This window comes from Salmo trutta, chromosome 19 (assembly GCF_901001165.1).
Source record: "Salmo trutta chromosome 19, fSalTru1.1, whole genome shotgun sequence".
Lineage (NCBI taxonomy): Eukaryota > Metazoa > Chordata > Actinopteri > Salmoniformes > Salmonidae > Salmo > Salmo trutta.
Genome location: NC_042975.1, coordinates 8,652,094 through 8,676,847, shown reverse-complemented (window position 1 = coordinate 8,676,847; position 24,754 = coordinate 8,652,094). Strand labels below are relative to the sequence as shown.

Genomic DNA, 24,754 nt, shown 5'->3' with positions numbered 1-24,754 from the left:
ACCCCTACACTCCCTCTCCCAGAGGTACCGTCTAACCACTACCCCTACACTCCCTCTCCCAGAGGTACCGTCTAACCACTACCCCTACACTCCCTCTCCCAGAGGTACCGTCTAACCACTACCCCTACACTCCCTCTCCCAGAGGTACCGTCTAACCACTACCCCTACACTCCCTCTCCCAGGGGTACCATCTAACCACTACCCCTACACTCCCTCTCCCAGAGGTACCATCTAACCACTACCCCTACACTCCCTCTCCCAGAGGTACCATCTAACCACTACCCCTACACTCCCTCTCCCAGAGGTACCGTCTAACCACTACCCCTACACTCCCTCTCCCAGAGGTACCGTCTAACCACTACCCCTACACTCCCTCTCCCAGAGGTACCATCTAACCACTACCCCTACACTCCCTCTCCCAGAGGTACCATGTAACCACTACCCCTACACTCCCTCTCCCAGAGGTACCATCTAACCACTACCCCTACACTCCCTCTCCCAGAGGTACCATCTAACCACTACCCCTACACTCCCTCTCCCAGAGGTACCGTCTAACCACTACCCCTACACTCCCTCTCCCAGAGGTACCATCTAACCACTACCCCTACACTCCCTCTCCCAGAGGTACCATCTAACCACTACCCCTACACTCCCTCTCCCAGAGGTACCGTCTAACCACTACCCCTACACTCCCTCTCCCAGAGGTACCGTCTAACCACTACCCCTACACTCCCTCTCCCAGAGGTACCGTCTAACCACTACCCCTACACTCCCTCTCCCAGAGGTACCATCTAACCACTACCCCTACACTCCCTCTCCCAGAGGTACCGTCTAACCACTACCCCTACACTCCCTCTCCCAGAGGTACCATCTAACCACTACCCCTACACTCCCTCTCCCAGAGGTACCATCTAACCACTACCCCTACACTCCCTCTCCCAGAGGTACAGTCTAACCACTACCCCTACACTCCCTCTCCCAGAGGTACCGTCTAACCACTACCCCTACACTCCCTCTCCCAGAGGTACCATCTAACCACTACCCCTACACTCCCTCTCCTAAAGGTACTGCTGCTAAGGACCCAGAGGATTCACTGTTGGCTCAATGGGTTATTGAGAAATTGACTGCTGTATTGATCAAGATGTTTTTGAACTAAAGAGAGCACGTCTCATCATAGAATTCCTGTGTGTAGCAACCTTGAGTATTTCAACTCTCTCTCAAAGGCTGTCTCTTAACAGTAATTGTGATTTCCCTCTATTCTTTCTCTCATTCTTTCTTTCTTTCTTTTTTTCTCTCTCTCGTCTCAGCTACTCGTGCCCGGAGGTTTTCCTCAGGTGGAGAGGAGGATGGGTGGAATCAAAGTCTTAACAGAGTCAGTATGACACAATAAATGCTATTCAAAATACTATTCATTTGTATTTGTGACTGAGAGAGTGTGGACCAATGAAAAGGAAACATTGATTAGCCATCTTTGCAATATTAAATGTACTATAAATTATTTATTTATCTGAATGTTTTCTTTCTTTAAAGATTCAAAATGCAGAAATATTCAGTAAATACCATTACTCAACATTGCTTATTTGTTGTTTTGGCAAGATATGGCTGTAAATATTTAATGAATGTTGTCTACAGGGCAACAGTCTTCAGCCCCAGACATTATTCATGTTGTTCTGCTCAAGCCATATGCTCATGTCCTCTCTTTCTTTGTCTCTTTTACCTCTCTCCTTTTCCTCTCTCTCTCTCCCTTTCTCTTTTCACTTCTCTCTCTCTCTCTTCCCCCTCCCTCTCTCTTTCTCTCTCTACTCTCTTTCCTTCCCTCCCTCTTTCTCTCTCTCTCTCCTTCTCTTCCCTAGCTCCAAGGTGGTATAGGCCGTATGATTCTGAAGGAGGAGATGAAAGCCAGGTCTGGTTCCTATGACAATGACCCGTGGAGCAGCGCACGGAACTCCCGCACCAACTCCCGTACCAACTCCCGTAGCAACTCCCGCAGTGGAAGCAAAGAGGCCCTGCACAATGTGGGCTACAGCAACACTGTCAACGGATGTAAGACATCCCGCCACAATCCACTTACAGCCCTGAGAAATATTTAGTCCTGGTGCTAAACACCAGTCCATCCTTTTATCCACACTGACACTAGTATTGAGGCGTGATGGATCATCTCACTGTTAGCAATAGTATTTATTAGGATCCTCTTCCTAGGGTCCAAACAGGAAACAACACAGCAGATACAATACATAATATAGATCAATATACAATAGAGCCATTCAGCAGACGCTGCCATCCATAGAGACCCACAGCTAGTGCCTTCCTCTTAAAATAGCCAGGCATGACAACCACATATCACAGTCGTACCCCAACCCACTCATTACATACATAATACAATACATTATACAATGCAAAATACAATAGAAAATGCATCAAAATCTCTGTGTGTCTCTTCACAGTCCCTGTCGTGCCTTTTATCTGTTTTTTGAATCTGTTTTTACTTTTAGCTTGAGTTACCTGGGTTACCAGAGAGTTCCATGTAGTCATGTTACCTGGGTTACCAGAGAGTTCCATGTAGTCATGTTACCTGGGTTACCAGAGAGTTCCATGTAGTCATGTTACCTGGGTTACCAGAGAGTTCCATGTAGTCATGTTACCTGGGTTACCAGAGAGTTCCATGTAGTCATGTTACCTGGGTTACCAGAGAGTTCCATGTAGTCATGTTACCTGGGTTACCAGAGAGTTCCATGTAGTCATGTTACCTGGGTTACCAGAGAGTTCCATGTAGTCATGGCTCTATTGAATACTGTGTTTTTCCCAGCCTCTGTTCTGGACCTGGGGACTGTGAAGAGACACTGGTTTCATGTCCTGTTGTTGTGCTGATGAGCGTACGAACTGTGTGCCAACTGCTTCAACACGTCAACAACCCGTTCTGCCAGTCACATTCTGTTAAAGGTCCCCAAAGCACACACATCCCTGGGTCGCTCCTCTTTTCAGTTCGCTGCAGCTAGCGACTGGAACGAGCTGCAACAAACACTCAAACTGGACAGTTTTATCTCAATCTCCTCATTCAAAGACTCAATCATTGTCACGGCTGTCTGAAGAATGGGACCAAAGCGCAGAGTGTGTATCGTTCCACATTTTATTATAACTGTGAAACTATGCAAGACAAACAAATAAACTAATGAACAAAACAACAAACCGTGACGAAGAGGTGCAACATACACTTACTCAAAATAATCTCCCACAAAACCTAGTGGGAAAAACAACTACTTAAATATGATCCCCAATTAGAGACAACAATGACCAGCTGTCTCTAATTGGAGATCATCCCCCCAAAAACATAGAAATACAAAAACTAGAACCCCACATAGAAATACATAAACTAGACAAAACCCCCAACATAGAAAAAGAAACTAGAACCAACATAGACATAAATAAACTAGACAAAACCCTCTGTCACGCCCTGACCTACTCTACCATAGAAAAATAAAAGCTTTCTATGGTCAGGACGTGACAATCATGGACGCTCTTACTGACAGTTGTGGCTGGTTTGCGTGATGTATTGTTGTCTCTACCTTCTTGCCCTTTGTGCTGTTGTCTGTGCCCAATAATGTTTTTACCATGTTTTATGTTGCTAACATGTTGTGTTGCTACCATGTTGTTGTCATCTGTTGCTGCCTTGCTATGTTGTTGTTTTAGGTCTCTCTTTATGTAGAGTTGTGTTGTCTAAAACCTTGCACCAAGACCAATAGTGCTGCAGGAAATCTGTCCTCAACTTTGAGCTAGGAGAGACTCACATGCATGTTACTGACCAACTGCAATTTGCCTACTGTATGTCCCTCTTTGCAGAACAACGCCTTATCATGGACAGACCTCCCATTTTAGTAACCATTGAGTCTATTTTTTTACCATGATAGCTTGCTATCTAGTTTTACACCCAGCAGTTGCCTGCCTGCCTGCCTGCCTGCCTGCCTGCCTGCCTGCCTGCCCCGAGCTAGCTCCTAAGCAGCAGCGTGGAGATGAGAGGAGAGCAGAGCGCCAGGGGTCTGAGACAGAGAGAGATGAGGGATGAGTTTAATCTCAGCCTCTGATGGGCTGACTGACTGACGAATGTTGTTATAAGAGGAGCCGGTCCATAATGACTCAGCGCTGTCTTGACGATCCAGATATATATTACATCTGAATCCCAAAGGGCACCCTGTTCCCTTTATAGTGCACTACTTTTGACCAGGGCCCATAGGGCATTTAGGGCACATCTATAGACCAAGGGTGTTTGCCTCTTCACTATGAATAGCGCTGGTCTGTCTGTGTGGATGGCTGAAAATGCAAAAATATTCAATTCTTGTCACATTCACCACCCGTGTGGCGCTAATAATGTTTCATTTTCATATACAATCTCACAACAGCATGCTACTGACTCTGTGGTCATATATGGACTTCTGCTCTGATTGGCTGTGAGTGAGGTTATCACTTCCTGTTTGGCACTTCCTGCCCTGGGTTTTCAGGCAGAGGACATGTTTGATTGAATATCAGTACATTGACGGCCTCTCATGTTTGATTAGTAAATCCTACACACTGGGTCTCTCCCAGAGCCTCACCCTCTGGCCCACTCAACTACTTTTGACCAGGGCCGGTGCACTATATAGTGAATAGGTTCCCATTTGGGACGCACTCCATGTAATCTACCACCAAGCTGTGCCTTTACATCAACCATCACTAGACCATCACATACTGTATGTAGCTACGTATTGATGAAATATTTTGAGACCTTGCCAGATGGTGAGGGTTGCCAGATGGTGTATAAATTCAAGTGAGAGGGATGTTGTTGTGATATGAGATCCCCCTCAGGGTTGGCATACTTGATATGTGGTCAGAGCTTCCATCCCTGTGACTGTGGTGATTCATGTCTCTGTACCCAGACACTGGAGGATCCCACACTGACGGGGAGAAGAGAACAAAAGAGAGATGGAGAGAGGGGGAGGGAGAGAGAGATGAAGTTGTCTGGTGTTCCTGTGTACTCTCCTCTCCTACTGTTAATAGATTAGTCAGGGGAACCCAGGGAGAGACAGAGCACCCAGCTCCAGCTGAGATAGGGCTGGGGACAGGGGGATATCCCAGACCCCCTCTACACCCCCTCTACACTGGCAGCTCAGTGGGGGATATCCCAGACCCCCTCTACACCCTATCTACACTGGCAGCTCAGTGGGGGATATCCCAGACCCCCTCTACACCCTATCTACACTGGCAGCTCAGTGGGGGATATCCCAGACCCCCTCTACACCCTATCTACACTGGCAGCACAGTGGGGGATATCCCAGACCCCCTCTACACTGGGAGCACAGTGGGGGATATCCCAGACCCCCTCTACACCCCCTCTACACTGGCAGCTCAGTGGGGGATATCCCAGACCCCCTCTACACCCCCTCTACACTGGCAGCACAGTGGGGGATATCCTAGACCCCCTCTACACCCTATCTACACTGGCAGCACAGTGGGGGATATCCCAGACCCCCTCTACACCCCCTCTACACTGGCAGCCCAGTGGGGGATATCCCAGACCCCCTCTACACCCCCTCTACACTGGGAGCACAGTGGGGGATATCCCAGACCCCCTCTACACCCCCTCTACACTGGCAGCACAGTGGGGGATATCCCAGACCCCCTCCACACCCCCTCTACACTGGCAGCTCAGTGGGGGATATCCCAGACCCCCTCTACACCCTATCTACACTGGCAGCTCAGTGGGGGATATCCCAGACCCCCTCTACACCCTATCTACACTGGCAGCTCAGTGGGGGATATCCCAGACCCCCTCTACACCCCCTCTACACTGGCAGCACAGTGGGGGATATCCTAGACCCCCTCTACACCCTATCTACACTGGCAGCACAGTGGGGGATATCCCAGACCCCCTCTACACCCCCTCTACACTGGCAGCCCAGTGGGGGATATCCCAGACCCCCTCTACACCCCCTCTACACTGGGAGCACAGTGGGGGATATCCCAGACCCCCTCTACACCCCCTCTACACTGGCAGCACAGTGGGGGATATCCCAGACCCCCTCCACACCCCCTCTACACTGGCAGCACAGTGGGGGATATCCCAGACCCCTCTACACCCCCTCTACACTGGCAGCACAGTGGGGGGCAGAGCAGTAGAATGTGGAACCCACACAACCACACATAAAAACCAAAAAATGCTTCAAGCATTTGCCGCACATAAACTCAGAAGTAATCTAAGATTATGTACATAGCAATACATGCACAATGCTGTGCATCCTTCACACACACACACACACACACACAACCTTGACCTTCAACCCCCTCTCCCTGATTAAACTGATACACTGTGACCAACTGAACCTGATTAACTATCATGGCAGTTTATCATGTCTCATCTCTAATGATAACACACAGGCAGGCAGAGAGTAGAGCAGAGAGCAGAGAGCAGAGAGCAGGGAGCAGAGAGCAGAGAGCAGAGAGCAGAGAGCAGAGAGCAGGGAGCAGAGAGCAGGGAGCAGAGAGCAGAGAGCAGAGAGCAGAGAGCAGGGAGCAGGGAGCAGGGAGCAGGGAGCAGAGAGCAGAGAGCAGAGAGCAGGGAGCAGGGAGCAGGGAGCAGAGAGCAGAGAGCAGAGAGCAGAGAGCAGGGAGCAGGGAGCAGGGAGCAGGGAGCAGAGAGCAGAGAGCAGGGAGTAGAGAGCAGAGAGCAGGGAGCAGGGAGCAGGGAGCAGAGAGCAGGGAGCAGAGAGCAGGGAGCAGAGAGCAGAGAGCAGAGAAGGAAGGAAGTGGTTTATTGCTGGAGATAGATACTATGTCTGTCAATCAGTCCACACCCTCATAGAGCTGAGACTGTCCTGGTCATGTGTTTCAGACTGCTCTGATGGAGGATGTGTACACTTACATCGATCCTCCTCCGTACTCATCACATTAAGTGCCTGTTTGCATGTTAAGGTGGGGAAACGAGAGAGAGAGAGAGAGAGAGACAGCGAGATGGAGAGGGGGAATGTGTGTTTTTTTACGTAGGGCGTACATACGACTTCCCCCACAGCCCCACTCCAGTTGTAGCCACCTCCTGCATGTCCCTCTTCCTGTTTTATTGATAACTCATTAAAGCTTCCGCCATGTTTAATGGATGTTGTGTCTTTGGGGAAAGTGAGAACACAACCAGGACCAGCACCAGCCAGACACATTGACTGATGTGATGCACATGAAAGCTTTCTGAAGGAGCCATTGATCTGGGTGTTTAACCTGACCTGCTGTGGGTCCGTCCCAAATGGAACCCTTTTCCCTATATTGTGAGGTCACAGGTCACATGGTCGATAGTGCGCTATATGAGGAATAGGGAGCTATTTTGGACTTTTGATATGCAGTCACATGCTGTGGGGAGAACAGCTGCTAGGGCAGAATGACATCTGTATGTTGATCCAACGGTTATTCATCTACATTTTTTTACATTGACATTTTTTGTCATTTAGCAGACGCTCCAATCCAGAGCAATTTACGGTTAGTGAATTCATCTTCAGATAGCTAGGGGAGACAACCACACATCACAGTCGTAGTCAGTTCCTTGTACCTCAATAAAGTCGCTATCAGCAAAGTCAGAACTAGTCGGAAAAGACAAATACGTGTGTTTTTTTTCAGGGGGGTAAGACTGAGATGTTTTGTTTAAGATACTCTTTGGGATACTCTTTTAGATGCACTTAACCCACTGTCATTTCAGTTCTCTTTGTTGTATATCTCTTGTTATTCTTTGTCATACGTCTTAAGCCTCACTAAGACAAACAGTGGCATTGTTATCTAATGTCCCTACAGACTTCTTCCACCGCTCCATCATCCGTGTTATACAGTATCCCAGAGCATTCTTCCCCTAAAACTTGTGAACCACAGCTGCTCTGTGTTTGGTATCTTTCATCATTATCATGACCCTGGATTTAAGACTGATTGTATCAGGAGGGTCTTTAGTTTCAAGGCTGTGATGAGAAACCATTATAGGAGCTTTATGAGACCAGATGAGAACACTTAACCGTGCATCCGTACAGGTAGAGGCTGTATCTAGCTATGAGTCTCTCTGACCTTTCTTTCTCTCTCTCTCTCTCCTTCCTCTCTTCCTCTCGTCTCTCTCTCTTCTCTTTTTCTTCATACTCTGTCTCTCTCGCTTTCTGTCTCCTTCCATCTCTCTCTCTCTCTCCAGCTCCCACCAGATCCCACTACAGTACAGACAGTGGTGAGTGAGGTGCCTCAGTGTCCTACTGTATATTGTCTGTCTGTAGACAGGGTCATCACAGGGTCATCACTGGGGGACAGTAGTACAGTTACATCAGTTAATACCATGGCATTGTTGAATACTTGTTTCTGATTGGCTTGAAGGGCATTCTCGAGCATGCATTATTTTCCTATAATTCACGCTATAATTACATTTACATTTACATTTTAGTAATTTAGCAGACGCTCTTATCCAGAGCGACTTACAGTAGCGAATACATACATTTCATACCATTTCATGCATTTTTATTTTTTTTTGTACTGGCCCCCGTGGGAATCGAACTTCGATACTTGAGTAAAAGTGAAAGTCACCTTAATAGAAAATGACTCAAGTAAAAGTTAAAAGTCACCCAGTAAAATACTACTTGAGTAAAAGTATAAAAGTATTTGGTTTTAAATATACTTAAGTATCAAAAGTAAATGTAATTGCAAAAAAATACCTAAGTATTCAAAGTATAAAGTATAAATAATTTCAAATTCCTTATATAAAGCAAACGAGACGGTACGATTTTCTTGTTTTTTAAATGTATTTTCTGATAGCCAGGGGCAAGCTCCAACACTCAGACATCATTTACAAACGAAGCATGTGTTTAGTGAGTCCGCCAGATCTGAGGCAGTAGGGATGACCATGAATGTTCTGTTGAAATGTGTGTGAATTAGACAATTGTCCTGTCCTGCTAAGCATTCAAAATGTAACGAGTACTTTTGGGTGTCAGGGAAAATGTATGGAGTAAAAAGTACATTATTTTCTTTAGGAATGTAGTGAAGTAAAAGTAAAAGTTATCAAAAATATAAATAGTATAGTAAAGTACAAATACCCCAAAAAGTAGTACATTCAAGTATTTTTACTTAAGTACTTTACACCACTGACATTGATTGATTCATTCCTCTTTGACCATGTGATTGTTTTCTGTCTGGGACAATAATCATTACATTGATAACAAATGCCATTTCAAGAGCCTGCGATCAATTATGCTAATGATTGTTTACACAAGGATTATAATGTTGCATCATAGAGGGGGCATTCTTACATTTGATTCATTTAGCAGACGCTTTTGTCCAGAACACATTTTCATACATTTTCGTAACAATGTAATAACAATGCAATATCCAGTACATAATATTCTGCTTCATAATCATTTTTGGTCCGGGCTTTGACATTTCTGTGTAATTTCATTGCCTGTAAATGAAAATCACAGAGGGCTTCTCCATTGTGTTTGCTGTTAGCGCCCCCTGCTGTGTCTTATATCGCCTTGCATTTGCTGTCGGTTAGAGTTTGCTACTTGCCCATCCCTCACAGTGTTTCTACTGAGTCGTGCTGCGGTGTTCTGCTGGGACGCAGTGTGTGGGTCAGGTCCCAGGCTGAATGGCTGGGATGCTTGTGTTTCCTCTCTTTCAGACTCCTTCATCTCCAAGTCAGCCTCGTTGCCAGGGTATGGCAGGAACGGAATGTACAGGGTGAGTTCCCTGAGGGGGGGCGGGGGGTTGTCACAGGATCTGGGTGTTGTAAATGGATCCTGTGTGGACCCAAACCATAGCAAGAGTAAAGACCAATAACTTTTTTGTATCCCTAAAATAATTGTTCTTGTCGTCTGTCTCTTTCAGCCCCAGAGTGCAGATAATTTCCACTACGACAGCAGCAGTGCAGTTAACTGGGGAATCAGAGGTAAGCAATCATGGCTGTACCTTTCAATAATATCACTTACAAATTACATAACCAATGAGAATATGAATAAATGTGGTGATCAGCTCTTTTTTCTCTTTTTCTACAGAATACAAGGTAAGATGTTACGCAAATGAATGAACAAACTGACTATCACTGAACCAAATGTAAGCTGGCTGTAGAGAACAGTAGTAGAGAACACTAGTAGAGAACACTACTACAGAACACTAGAAGAGAACACTAGTAGAGAACACTAGTAGAGAACACTCTACAGAACACTAGTAGAGAACACTACTACAGAACACTAGTAGAGAACACTAGTAGAGAACACTACTACAGAACACTAGAAGAGAACACTAGTAGAGAACACTAGTAGAGAACACTACTACAGAACACTAGTAGAGAACACTACTACAGAACACTAGTAGAGAACACTAGTAGAGAACACTACTACAGAACACTAGAAGAGAACACTAGTAGAGAACACTAGTAGAGAACACTACTACAGAACACTAGAAGAGAACACTAGTAGAGAACACTAGTAGAGAACACTCTACAGAACACTAGTAGAGAACACTAGTAGAGAACACTACTACAGAACACTAGTAGAGAACACTACTACAGAACACTAGAAGTGAACACTAGTAGAGAACACTAGTAGAGAACACTAGTAGAGAACACTACTACAGAACACTAGTAGAGAACACTAGTAGAGAACACTAGTAGAGAACACTAGTAGAGAACACTACTACAGAACACTAGTAGAGAACACTACTACAGAACACTAGTAGAGAACACTAGTAGAGAACACTACTACAGAACACTAGAAGAGAACACTAGTAGAGAACACTACTACAGAACACTACTACAGAACACTACTACAGAACACTAGTAGAGAACACTAGTAGAGAACACTACTACAGAACACTAGAAGAGAACACTAGTAGAGAACACTAGTACAGAACACTAGTAGAGAACACTACTACAGAACACTACTACAGAACACTAGTAGAGAACACTACTACAGAACACTAGTAGAGAACACTACTACAGAACACTACTACAGAACACTACTACAGAACACTAGAAGAGAACACTAGTAGAGAACACTAGTAGAGAACACTACTACAGAACACTAGTAGAGAACACTACTACAGAACACTACTACAGAACACTAGTAGAGAACACTACTACAGAACACTAGTAGAGAACACTACTACAGAACACTAGTAGAGAACACTAGAAGAGAACACTAGTAGAGAACACTAGTAGAGAACACTAGTAGAGAACACTACTACAGAACACTAGTAGAGAACACTACTACAGAACACTAGTAGAGAACACTAGTAGAGAACACTACTACAGAACACTAGAAGAGAACACTAGTAGAGAACACTAGTAGAGAACACTACTACAGAACACTAGTAGAGAACACTAGTAGAGAACACTACTACAGAACACTAGTAGAGAACACTAGTAGAGAACACTAGAAGAGAACACTAGTACAGAACACTAGTAGAGAACACTACTACAGAACACTAGTAGAGAACACTAGTAGAGAACACTAGTAGAGAACACTAGAAGAGAACACTACTACAGAACACTAGAAGAGAACACTACTACAGAACACTAGTAGAGAACACTAGTAGAGAACACTACTACAGAACACTAGAAGAGAACACTACTACAGAACACTAGTAGAGAACACTAGTAGAGAACACTACTACAGAACACTAGAAGAGAACACTAGTACAGAACACTAGAAGAGAACACTAGTAGAGAACACTAGTAGAGAACACTCTACAGAACACTAGTAGAGAACACTACTACAGAACACTAGTAGAGAACACTAGTAGAGAACACTACTACAGAACACTAGAAGAGAACACTAGTAGAGAACACTAGTAGAGAACACTACTACAGAACACTAGTAGAGAACACTACTACAGAACACTAGTAGAGAACACTAGTAGAGAACACTACTACAGAACACTAGAAGAGAACACTAGTAGAGAACACTAGTAGAGAACACTACTACAGAACACTAGAAGAGAACACTAGTAGAGAACACTAGTAGAGAACACTCTACAGAACACTAGTAGAGAACACTAGTAGAGAACACTACTACAGAACACTAGTAGAGAACACTACTACAGAACACTAGAAGTGAACACTAGTAGAGAACACTAGTAGAGAACACTAGTAGAGAACACTACTACAGAACACTAGTAGAGAACACTAGTAGAGAACACTAGTAGAGAACACTAGTAGAGAACACTACTACAGAACACTAGTAGAGAACACTACTACAGAACACTAGTAGAGAACACTAGTAGAGAACACTAGTAGAGAACACTACTACAGAACACTACTACAGAACACTACTACAGAACACTAGTAGAGAACACTAGTAGAGAACACTACTACAGAACACTAGAAGAGAACACTAGTAGAGAACACTAGTACAGAACACTAGTAGAGAACACTACTACAGAACACTACTACAGAACACTAGTAGAGAACACTACTACAGAACACTAGTAGAGAACACTACTACAGAACACTACTACAGAACACTACTACAGAACACTAGAAGAGAACACTAGTAGAGAACACTAGTAGAGAACACTACTACAGAACACTAGTAGAGAACACTACTACAGAACACTACTACAGAACACTAGTAGAGAACACTACTACAGAACACTAGTAGAGAACACTACTACAGAACACTAGTAGAGAACACTAGAAGAGAACACTAGTAGAGAACACTAGTAGAGAACACTAGTAGAGAACACTACTACAGAACACTAGTAGAGAACACTACTACAGAACACTAGTAGAGAACACTAGTAGAGAACACTACTACAGAACACTAGAAGAGAACACTAGTAGAGAACACTAGTAGAGAACACTACTACAGAACACTAGTAGAGAACACTAGTAGAGAACACTACTACAGAACACTAGTAGAGAACACTAGTAGAGAACACTAGAAGAGAACACTAGTACAGAACACTAGTAGAGAACACTACTACAGAACACTAGTAGAGAACACTAGTAGAGAACACTAGTAGAGAACACTAGAAGAGAACACTACTACAGAACACTAGAAGAGAACACTACTACAGAACACTAGTAGAGAACACTAGTAGAGAACACTACTACAGAACACTAGAAGAGAACACTACTACAGAACACTAGTAGAGAACACTAGTAGAGAACACTACTACAGAACACTAGAAGAGAACACTAGTACAGAACACTAGTAGAGAACACTAGTACAGAACACTAGTAGAGAACACTACTACAGAACACTAGTAGAGAACACTACTACAGAACACTAGTAGAGAACACTACTACAGAACACTAGAAGAGAACACTAGTAGAGAACACTACTACAGAACACTAGAAGAGAACACTAGTAGAGAACACTACTACAGAACACTAGTAGAGAACACTACTACAGAACACTAGTAGAGAACACTACTACAGAACACTAGTAGAGAACACTACTACAGAACACTAGAAGAGAACACTAGTAGAGAACACTAGTAGAGAACACTACTACAGAACACTAGAAGAGAACACTAGTAGAGAACACTACTACAGAACACTAGTAGAGAACACTACTACAGAACACTAGTAGAGAACACTACTACAGAACACTAGTAGAGAACACTACTACAGAACACTAGAAGAGAACACTAGTAGAGAACACTACTACAGAACACTAGTAGAGAACACTACTACAGAACACTAGTAGAGAACACTACTACAGAACACTAGAAGAGAACACTAGTATAGAACACTACTACAGAACACTAGAAGAGAACACTAGTAGAGAACACTACTACAGAACACTAGTAGAGAACACTACTACAGAACACTACTACAGAACTCTAGTAGAGAACACTACTACAGAACACTAGTAGAGAACACTAGTAGAGAACACTAGTAGAGAACACTAGTAGAGAACACTACTACAGAACACTAGAAGAGAACACTAGTAGAGAACACTAGTAGAGAACACTAGTAGAGAACACTACTACAGAACACTAGAAGAGAACACTAGTAGAGAACACTAGTAGAGAACACTAGTAGAGAACACTACTACAGAACACTAGAAGAGAACACTACTACAGAACACTAGAAGAGAACACTAGTAGAGAACACTACTACAGAACACTAGTAGAGAACACTACTACAGAACACTAGAAGAGAACACTAGTAGAGAACACTACTACAGAACACTAGTAGAGAACACTACTACAGAACACTAGAAGAGAACACTAGTAGAGAACACTACTACAGAACACTAGTAGAGAACACTAGTAGAGAACACTAGTAGAGAACACTACTACAGAACACTAGTAGAGAACACTAGTAGAGAACACTACTACAGAACACTAGTAGAGAACACTAGTAGAGAACACTAGTAGAGAACACTAGTAGAGAACACTACTACAGAACACTAGAAGAGAACACTACTACAGAACACTAGTAGAGAACACTAGTAGAGAACACTAGTAGAGAACACTACTACAGAACACTAGAAGAGAACACTACTACAGAACACTAGAAGAGAACACTAGTAGAGAACACTACTACAGAACACTAGTAGAGAACACTACTACAGAACACTAGAAGAGAACACTAGTAGAGAACACTACTACAGAACACTAGTAGAGAACACTAGTAGAGAACACTACTACAGAACACTAGTAGAGAACACTAGTAGAGAACACTAGTAGAGAACACTAGTAGAGAACACTAGTAGAGAACACTACTACAGAACACTAGAAGAGAACACTACTACAGAACACTAGTAGAGAACACTAGTAGAGAACACTACTACAGAACACTAGTAGAGAACACTAGTAGAGAACACTAGTAGAGAACACTACTACAGAACACTAGTAGAGAACACTAGTAGAGAACACTAGTAGAGAACACTACTACAGAACACTAGTAGAGAACACTAGTAGAGAACACTACTACAGAACACTAGAAGAGAACACTACTACAGAACACTAGTAGAGAACACTACTACAGAACACTAGAAGAGAACACTAGTAGAGAACAACTAGTAGAGAACACTAGTAGAGAACACTAGTAGAGAACACTAGTAGAGAACACAAGAAGAGAACACTAGTAGAGAACACTAGAATAGGAAATAGGAAATTGAGAAAACATATACCTAATTGGTGCAGTGAAATGTGTTGTTTTACAGGGTCAGCCATAGTAGTACGGCACCCCTGGAGTAAATTAGGATTAAGTGCCTTGCTCAAGAACACATCAGATTTTTCACCTTGACAGCTCAGGTATTCGAACCAGCATCCTTTCGGTTCCTGGCCTAACACTCTAACTGCTAGGCTACCTGCTGTATGCAATTGAGATTCTCCCTATGTCTCTATGAGGAAGTGTGGGCTGGCGGGACAGTTCCTACTGCCGGATCTACAGGAATTGACCTCGTCCATGGTGTCACAGAGATAAGAGTCCTCTGCTCCTCTCAGGAGACACCCCAGGTCCACTCACCTGGAAATTAGGTCTGGACAGGGAAGGAGGTTCAAAGCCCTTCCGAGAGAGAGAGATAAGGAGAGCGTTGTCCTGACTGATCAGTGAGCTAATGTCCATCCTATTTTACCTTTGGTATTGACTTCGGGTCAGAACCAGGAAGTGTGATTGTTGTCAGAGGAAGTACAGGTGAATGAATGACCCAGGCAAACATCTGTGATTCGTTGACAATAGGATGGCCACCATTGCATAGTTTATGTATGGTGTGAAAATCTAAAAACATTTTATGTTTTCCGCATAACCATTCCTCCTCCAGATCTACCCATATGACGTGTTGGTAGTCACCATAAGGAGGCAGAACCAGCCCCCCAATGACGTGGACAGAGCCAGACTAGAGGTGAGTTTCTCTCAGGTTTGTAAACATGCAAGTAATGAACACATCTCACTGCACATACAGTTGAAGTCGGGAGTTTACATACACCTTAGCCAAATACATGTAAACTCAGTTTTTCACAATTCCTGACATTTAATCCTCGTAAAAATTCCCTGTCAGTTAGGATCACCACTTTATTTTAAGAATGAAATTTCTAAATAATAGAGAGAATTATTTATTTCAGCTTTTATTTCTTTCATCACATTCCCAGTGGGTCAGAAGTTTACATACACTCAATCAGTATTTGGTAGCATTGCCTTTAAATTGTTTAACTTGGGTCAAACGCCTTCCACAAGCTTCCCACAATAAGTTGGGTGAATTTTGGCCCATTCCTCCTGACAGAGCTGGCGTATCTGAGTCAGGTTTGTAGGCCTCCTTGTGCTTTTTCAGTTCTGCGGACAAATTTTCTATAGGATTGAGGTCAGTGCTTTGTGATGGCCACTCCAATACCTTGACTTTGCTGTCCTTAAGCCATTTTGCCACAAATTTGGAAGTATGCTTGGAGTCATTGTCCATTTGGAAGACCCATTTGCGACCAAGCTTTAACTTCCAGACTGATGTCTTGAGATGTTGCTTCAACATATCCACATAATTGTCCTTCCTCATGATGCTATCTATTTTGTGAAGTGCACCAGTCCTTCCTGCAGCAAAGCACCCCCACAACAGGATGCTGCCACCCCCGTGCTTCATGGTTGGGATGGTGTTCTTCGGCTTGCAAGCCTCCCCTCTTTTTCCTCCAAACATAATGATGGTTATTATGGCAAAAACAGTTCTATTTTTGTTTCATCAGACCAGAGGACATTTCTCCAAAAAGTACAATCTTTGTCCCCATGTGCAGTTGCAAAACGTAGTCTGTCTTTTTCATGGCAGTTTTGGAGCAGTGGCTTCTTCCTTGCTGAGCGGCCTTTCAGGTTATGTCGATATAGGACTAGTTTTACTGTGGATATAGATACTTTTGTACCTGTTTCCTCCAGCATCTTCACAAGATCCTTTGCTGTTGTTCTGGGTTTGATTTGCCCTTTTCGAACCAAAGTATGTTCATCTCTAGGAGACAGAACGTGTCTCCTTCCTGAGCGGTATGAAGGCCGCATGGTCCCATGGTGTTTATACTTGCATACTATTGTTTGTACAGATGAATGTGGTACCTTCAGGCGTTTGGAAATTGCTCCCAAGGATGAACCAGACTTGTGGAGGTCTACAATTGTTTTTCTGAGGTCTTGGCTGATTTCTTTTGATTTTCCCATGATGTCAAGCAAAGAGGCACTGAGTTTGAAGTTAGGCCTTGAAATACATCCACAGGTACACCTCCAATTGACTCAAATGATGTCAATTAGCCTATCAGAAGCTTCTAAAGCCATGACATAATTTTCTGGAATTTTCCAAGCTGTTTAAAGGCACAGTCAACTAAGTGTATGTAAACTTCTGACCCACTGGAATTGTGATACAGGGAATTATAAGTGAAATAATCTGTCTGTAAACAATTGTTGGAAAAAGGACTTGTGTCATGCACAAAGTAGATGTCCTAACCGACTTGCCAAAACTATAGTTTGATAATCAAGAAATTTGTGGAGTGGTTGAAAAATAACTTTTAATGACTCCAACCTAAGTGTATGTAAACTTCCAACTTCAACTGTACTATATAGTAAGTCAATTGTATTTCCATTTCTGAGTTGGGTATGACAATGTCTCCAACAACACTAACCTGTGTGTAATCTCTCTCTGCCAGCGCCACCTGTCTCCTGAGGACTTCTACCGGGTGTTTAGGATGACTATGGCTGATTTTGACCGGCTGGCACTATGGAAGAGAAACGAGCTCAAGAAACAAGTCCGACTGTTCTGAAAGGACCAGACTGTCGAAGCTCAGTATAGCAGCCTGCTGGGCTTAACGTTAGAGGGGCCTGAGTCCTCACTGAGAGCCATAATAACCAGTCTGGGTAGTCCTTGATCCATCAGGTCAGAGTCACAGCAGAACCAAAACTAAAACCAGCCTGGGTTCTAGCCATAGAAATAGAATGATTTGTAATGATATAGTTCTGTTGTTCCAGGACATCCTCCGGGCCAGAGAAACCCAGCCAGCCTGAGTCTATACATCAATAATATATCTCTGGAGAAAGAGGAGTAACAGGCTCCTCCTCCTGAGCCATGTCTGTTTGTGGGAGGACTAGACCAGGCTAGTTCTGCCTATGCTTTCAGTATTATGTGTTTGCTTTATTAGAAGGAGTTTAACTATAGTTCATGGCTGTCATGTCATGAGGTTATAGCAGATTTGAACTTTTTCAGGTTGCAGGTTTGGAGAGCTCTGAGACATTATCTTATGATCAAGCAGGAAAGAGAACACCAGCAAACTGTCCAAACAGAACGTGCTACCAGATAAACTCTGTCCTTGCTTTCTTTACTCTAAATATATTGTTTCATTCACAGACTTTTTTTTTTACATTGAGACTAAAACATTGTATTTCTTAATAGAGCAAGGGTTCACCACAGAGTGAAAGGCTAGATTGATAGATTGTGGTAGTACGGTTTAAGAGAATGTGTGGATCATTGTGTGTTTACTGAAAAACCAAAGTAATATAACTATATTAAGAACCAATGAGTTTGTTTGCTTGTGTTGTTTTGTTTTAGACAGTAACATGCTTAAAGACTGACTGCCCCTAAAAAGCAACTTCTCTTTTTGAAAATGGCCTATGTGGCATCGATATGAGTCAAAATCATTTATTCAAGTGTCAAAATTGACTACAAAGTGTAAATAGGATAGTTTTGGTCATAAAGTCAGTCTCGTCCAAAATCAGAGATTTGCGAGATAATAGAAAAAATGTTATGTCACGGAATGAAGGGTACACTGACAGAATGGAGGGTACAGTAACAGAATGGAGGGTACAGTAACAGAATGGAGGGTACAGTAACAGAATGGAGGGTACACTGACAGAATGGAGGGTACAGTAACAGAATGGAGGGTACAGTAACAGAATGGAGGGTACAGTAACAGAATGGAGGGTACACTGACAGAATGGAGGGTACAGTAACAGAATGGAGGGTACAGTAACAGAATGGAGGGTACAGTAACAGAATGGAGGGTACAGTGACAGAATGGAGGGTACAGTAACAGAATGGAGGGTACAGTAACAGAATGGAGGGTACAGTAACAGAATGGAATGTACCATAACAGTTTTCCTTGGCTTGGGTTTATTTCAATTTGGTTTGACATTTGAAATCCCTATGGAGCTAGTTAAGGACTATCAGTAAATTACACAATGTACATGGAACAATCATTTAAAATATTAATAGCTCCAAATTTCAATGACTTAAAAAATTAAAAAGAAGAAGAAAATGTACTACTTTAAAATGAAGATAGCATGGGCAGCACCTTTGAGGCTGTCACAGACTCTATAATGGCACAAATACAAAGATGAGTCCATCTATCACTATGGCCTGTTGTTCGCACACGTATCTGCCCTCATTGGCTAGAATGGTCCCACCTGATCTCGCCCCATCCCCATGATTTACTAAATTGATGGGAAGGATTCAAACAATGTAATGTATGTATTGGAGTTTGGGATTATTTATTCTTATCAATTTCAATTGAACCAAAGGGTTTCATTTACAGTAATGGAATATCATGTTATGATTGGATCTTGAATTGTATTCAGAGCTGGGATTGTAGTTAGGATGAAAGATGACGTGACTCTTCATGGGGAGACTTGATCTGATTCTAACTCAACACATGGAGACAGAGATAATGAATAGAGATATACATTAATTAGATCTGAATCTGAACTGTTTCTGAATAAAAAGGGAAAATGTATCTGCCTGTGGAGGAAAGGGGATTGAAGGGATTGGTGACCAGAAGTCTGGATTAGAGATGAAATAGAGGAATGCATCTGAATTAGATTACAACTGAAAGGGATTGAATGAACTCTTCCTTGAACAATACCAAGGTGAGGAGGGAATGAATCGAGGTGAGAAGGGAAGGAATCGAGGGAATTTTGTGGATGTTGAAGTGGAATTGATTTGATGGAATTGTCCTGATTGGTCTACGTGGATACCAATCCAAAGGACAACCAGGGTCCTGATATATATATGAAAAAAGGTTCATACAGTGCGATCTAAATCAACTTAGGGGGTGAAATGATTACGGGTTGCTAAAGAATACACTATAGTGTGCATACAGTAGAACAAAACATTATCCTGTTGGGTTTTGAAGAGGTGACTCCTAGTTATCTCCTGTTGGGTTTTGAAGAGGTGACTCCTAGTTATCTCCTGTTGGGTTTTGAAGAGGTGACTCCTAGTTATCTCCTGCTGGGTTTTAGGTGACTCCTAGTTATCTCCTGTTGGGTTTTGAAGAGGTGACTCCTAGTTATCTCCTGTTGGGTTTTGAAGAGGTGACTCCTAGTTATCTCCTGTTGGGTTTTGAAGAGGTGACTCCTAGTTGGGTTTTGAAGAGGTGACTCCTAGTTTTCTCCTGTTGGGTTTTGAAGAGGTGACTCCTAGTTATCTCCTGTTGGGTTTTGAAGAGGTGACTCCTAGTTATCTCCTGTTGGGTTTTGAAGAGGTGACTCCTAGTTATCTCCTGTTGGGTTTTGAAGAGGTGACTCCTAGTTTTCTCCTGTTGGGTTTTGAAGAGGTGACTCCTAGTTATCTCCTGTTGGGTTTTGAAGAGGTGACTCCTAGTTATCTCCTGTTGGGTTTTGAAGAGGTGACTCCTAGTTATCTCCTGTTGAGTTTTGAAGAGGTGACTCCTAGTTGGGTTTTGAAGAGGTGACTCCTAGTTATCTCCTGTTGGGTTTTGAAGAGGTGACTCCTAGTTATCTCCTGTTGAGTTTTGAAGAGGTGACTCCTAGTTATCTCCTGTTGGGTTTTGAAGAGGTGACTCCTAGTTATCTCCTGTTGAGTTTTGAAGAGGTGACTCCTAGTTATCTCCTGTTGAGTTTTGAAGAGGTGACTCCTAGTTATCTCCTGTTGGGTTTTGAAGAGGTGACTCCTAGTTATCTCCTGTTGGGTTTTGAAGAGGTGACTCCTAGTTGGGTTTTGAAGAGGTGACTCCTAGTTTTCTCCTGTTGGGTTTTGAAGAGGTGACTCCTAGTTATCTCCTGTTGAGTTTTGAAGAGGTGACTCCTAGTTATCTCCTGTTGGGTTTTGAAGAGGTGACTCCTAGTTATCTCCTGTTGGGTTTTGAAGAGGTGACTCCTAGTTGGGTTTTGAAGAGGTGACTCCTAGTTTTCTCCTGTTGGGTTTTGAAGAGGTGACTCCTAGTTATCTCCTGTTGGGTTTTGAAGAGGTGACTCCTAGTTATCTCCTGTTGGGTTTTGAAGAGGTGACTCCTAGTTATCTCCTGTTGGGTTTTGAAGAGGTGACTCCTAGTTATCTCCTGTTGGGTTTTGAAGAGGTGACTCCTAGTTATCTCCTGTTGGGTTTTGAAGAGGTGACTCCTAGTTGGGTTTTGAAGAGGTGACTCCTAGTTATCTCCTGTTGGGTTTTGAAGAGGTGACTCCTAGTTATCTCCTGTTGGGTTTTGAAGAGGTGACTCCTAGTTATCTCCTGTTGGGTTTTGAAGAGGTGACTCCTAGTTTTCTCCTGTTGGGTTTTGAAGAGGTGACTCCTAGTTATCTCCTGTTGAGTTTTGAAGAGGTGACTCCTAGTTGGGTTTTGAAGAGGTGACTCCTAGTTATCTCCTGTTGGGTTTTGAAGAGGTGACTCCTAGTTGGGTTTTGAAGAGGTGACTCCTAGTTATCTCCTGTTGGGTTTTGAAGAGGTGACTCCTAGTTATCTCCTGTTGGGTTTTGAAGAGGTGACTCCTGGTAATCCAATAGATCATACAATATTCTTGGTAGCCTACATGCAAAGCTGTCCTTTTTCTATCAGTTGTATTTGAATGGTCTGGTATGAGGTTGTGCGTCATAGGAAAATATAGTTCTGATTGTTAGTGTATGCAGCACTGTCTTTATCAGACTAATATTAGTCATACTGACTAGCAGTAGTCATCTAGTATAAATAACTCTTACTGCCATCTTTGTAATGGCTGTTTGTTTTATAGATGTGTGTGTGTGAGAGAGAGAGAGAGAGAGAGAGAGAGAGAGAGAGAGAGAGAGAGAGAGAGAGAGAGTCGCAAGTTATCATAGATATTTACAATACTAACAGCAATACTGGTCAATAATGTACATACAGTACTTCCAGAATTCACAATCTCATTTTTGAATCTATATCCATTATAAAAGGTTTGGGAGACTTTTAAATGTATGTTTTCATTTTGTAACTGTACAAAGCAATCTGCATATTATTTATTTCAATGTCAGAACTACTGCTCAACAAATGATGTACATATTTTATTTGAATTAAAGCAGTTTACATGTGGATATTTGTCTGTGTTGATTGTACTAAGGTGATGTCATCTGTGTAGCACAGTAGCCAATTAGATGTATTTTTAAACTAGCGCTAGGACCCTGTGAGAGCGAGCAGAGGAGGTAAACGCGCGTCTGTGACTGACTCATCTCTGTGTGTCACTTACGCCACACATGGGTCCACGTCGTGTAGCCGACTGCTGCGAAAACTTGTGCAAAATAAATGAACGTCAAAGAAGAAGCGGATAGGAAAACACACATGGATACCAGTAGTGTTAACTGTAAGTAACTGTCCAATTTCTAGCACAATGGCATGAAAGTAATAGCGAAAACTGTTGAAGTATTAGTAAACTATTGAAGGAAAGTTTGGACATATCTCTCTACCTATCTCTGTGACTGACATGTCGGGGTTGATGCCTCTATTGTTGATGAACTGAGGAGTTGGATCATATCGCAGTAAAGTTAAATCGGTGCAGACATGCTGTGTGAATTGAACATGGATTCGGCGTGTTTCAGGGAAGTGATGCAATCTGATGTTAACAGAGTACCTGTGGGAAGCTGCGCTGGAAGCGTGAAGTGTTACATCTGGGTCTCTGTCTGCGCATCAAAATGCACTGAGGGAGAAATGTATTATTTATTTAATTTTATGAGAAGGCTTTAAGAGATTTTTTTAGAAAATTACAAAAACCGTTTTTTCATACTTGGAAATAAAATTCATTTTCAAATAGCCTACACATTATTAAAATGATATTTTTATGTTTTTAACAAATGTATTGTTATAATTTGAATAAGAAATGCCTAGTTTAGGAGAAAACCGTTATCTGTTTTGCTGTGTCATTATAATACATCCTGTGTCCACCTCTCATCCTACTCTGCATCATTGTTATGGACCTTGACCTATCAGTGTTTCCTAGTCTGTCCCTTCCTCTCTCTACCGCCTGTCCTCTGTGTTCTGGAGGTTGAAGGCTAGGCCAAGGATGACTATTTATGACTGGAGTGAAAACTAACTACCTCACTGTGCATCCAGGATGTCAGTCCAGCTGCATGCACAATCACCAGGAAGAAACACCCATTAGCCGTGTGTGTGTGTGTGTGTGTGTGTGTGTGTGTGTGTGTGTGTGTGTGTGTGTGTGTGTGTGTGTGTGTGTGTGTGTGTGTGTGTGTGTGTGTGACATGCATACTATCTCCTAAGCTACATTTAAATGAATTATTTCTGTCCTTCTTAATGCCTCATTGACAAAATAGGCAGACGAAGCACAGACACTCATTCCTCCTACATGTTGCATATCTAATGTGCTTTGCTAAGCTATGTTCTAGCTACAGTACATTCCCTGGCCTGTACTGTCTTTGCACGTTTGTGTTTTAATCATTTAGTTCAGAGAACTACATTCAGTTCCCACGGTCTCTCCTCTGTACACTAGCTCAACAGAACCTGGTAGCGTGAGACAGGATTGAGAGTTAAGTTATGGTGGGAGGATTAGTGTTAGGACATAGACAAACACGTTATCCAGGTTCCACTTCCACACTCCATTCCCCCAGGGGGCAACAGCAACCTTGTCCTGGTGCTGAGCCTGGTTGTTAAGCACATCACGTGCCGCCAATTAAGGTGATTAGTCAGAGTGCCAGCTTGGAGAGCCGCGATGCTGCTGGTTGGTTTAGTGGCTGTGAGGCCTTTCGTTTGGTTTTCAATCTTTAGTTTGGGCATGCCTCCTTGTAGCTTCCTTTTTGTACATATTAATGTTTTGTCACCATCTGAACAAATAACAATCCGCTTGGACTGGCCAATCAAGAGGTCAAGAGAGACAGAGCTGGCCCTGAACCATGGTAGGGTTGGGAGAGACAGAGCTGGCCCTGAACCATGGTAGGGTTGGGAGAGACAGAGCTGGCCCTGAACCAAGGTAGGGTTGGGAGAGACAGAGCTGGCCCTGAACCAAGGTAGGGTTGGGAGAGACAGAGCTGGCCCTGAACCAAGGTAGGGTTGGGAGAGACAGAGCTGGCCCTGAACCATGGTTGGGTTGGGAGAGACAGAGCTGGCCCTGAACCAAGGTAGGGTTGGGAGAGACAGAGCTGGCCCTGAACCATGGTAGGGTTGGGAGAGACAGAGCTGGCCCTGAACCAAGGTAGGGTTGGGAGAGACAGAGCTGGCCCTGAACCAAGGTAGGGTTGGGAGAGACAGAGCTGGCCCTGAACCAAGGTAGGGTTGGGAGAGACAGAGCTGGCCCTGAACCATGGTAGGGTTGGGAGAGACAGAGCTGGCCCTGAACCAAGGTAGGGTTGGGAGAGACAGAGCTGGCCCTGAACCAAGGTAGGGTTGGGAGAGACAGAGCTGGCCCTGAACCAAGGTAGGGTTGGGAGAGACAGAGCTGGCCCTGAACCAAGGTTGTGGTCTCCCTTGGCACATGTACATTCAACACATACGCTGATTTCTCACATAAATGCACACATTCATTCAGGTTACTAGGCCTAGAACCCAAAGACAAAGAGTGTAAAAAAAAAATATATATGTGTGTGTGTGTGTGTGTGTAGGCTAGTTAGGTTTTGTTACCGGTTAGTACC

At 43.3% G+C, this 24,754-nt stretch overlaps 3 protein-coding genes and 1 long non-coding RNA gene across 6 annotated transcripts in view; all 4 read left to right on the top strand.

Moving 5' to 3' along the window:
* Window positions 1-18,456, top strand: part of LOC115153951 (actin-binding LIM protein 3-like) — a 144,128-nt gene extending 125,672 nt beyond the window's left edge. For 2 of the 3 annotated variants that reach the window (XM_029699662.1, XM_029699664.1), the window contains 8 exons: window positions 1,308-1,372; window positions 1,854-2,043; window positions 8,180-8,212; window positions 9,650-9,708; window positions 9,856-9,916; window positions 10,023-10,030; window positions 15,747-15,827; window positions 17,590-18,456. In XM_029699662.1, the coding sequence (XP_029555522.1) occupies window positions 1,308-1,372; window positions 1,854-2,043; window positions 8,180-8,212; window positions 9,650-9,708; window positions 9,856-9,916; window positions 10,023-10,030; window positions 15,747-15,827; window positions 17,590-17,703 (611 nt within the window). In that variant the 3' untranslated portion in view covers window positions 17,704-18,456. The remainder of the gene's footprint in view (window positions 1-1,307; window positions 1,373-1,853; window positions 2,044-8,179; window positions 8,213-9,649; window positions 9,709-9,855; window positions 9,917-10,022; window positions 10,031-15,746; window positions 15,828-17,589) is intronic. The other variant, XM_029699663.1, reaches the window with a different exon arrangement.
* A 1,080-nt stretch (window positions 18,457-19,536) lies between these two features.
* LOC115155064 (uncharacterized) lies at window positions 19,537-22,211 on the top strand. Its single transcript, XM_029701856.1, has 9 exons — window positions 19,537-19,541; window positions 20,009-20,138; window positions 20,171-20,278; window positions 20,341-20,556; window positions 20,619-20,870; window positions 20,933-21,040; window positions 21,103-21,282; window positions 21,417-21,514; window positions 21,613-22,211. Exons 1-9 carry the CDS (start codon window positions 19,537-19,539, stop codon window positions 21,614-21,616), a joined length of 1,101 nt encoding a protein of 366 aa, XP_029557716.1. The 3' UTR covers window positions 21,617-22,211.
* A 113-nt stretch (window positions 22,212-22,324) lies between these two features.
* Window positions 22,325-24,754, top strand: part of afap1l1b (actin filament associated protein 1-like 1b) — a 32,131-nt gene continuing 29,701 nt past the window's right edge. Inside the window, exon 1 of the mRNA XM_029699658.1 lies at window positions 22,325-22,479. Within this exon, the coding sequence (XP_029555518.1) occupies window positions 22,422-22,479 (58 nt within the window). The 5' untranslated portion in view covers window positions 22,325-22,421. The remainder of the gene's footprint in view (window positions 22,480-24,754) is intronic.
* On the top strand, window positions 23,597-24,695 carry LOC115153950 (uncharacterized). Its single transcript, XR_003867794.1, has 2 exons — window positions 23,597-24,540; window positions 24,578-24,695. It is a non-coding gene; the product is annotated as an uncharacterized LOC115153950 (long non-coding RNA).

What these genes read in the sequence shown, in the direction of transcription:
- LOC115155064 (XM_029701856.1), top strand. An exon ending in TCCTGTTGGGTTTTGAAGAG is followed by an intron (nt 20,139 to 20,170) that starts GTGACTCCTAGT and finishes GCTGGGTTTTAG; the next exon opens with GTGACTCCTAGTTATCTCCT. An exon ending in TCCTGTTGGGTTTTGAAGAG is followed by an intron (nt 21,041 to 21,102) that starts GTGACTCCTAGT and finishes GGTTTTGAAGAG; the next exon opens with GTGACTCCTAGTTATCTCCT.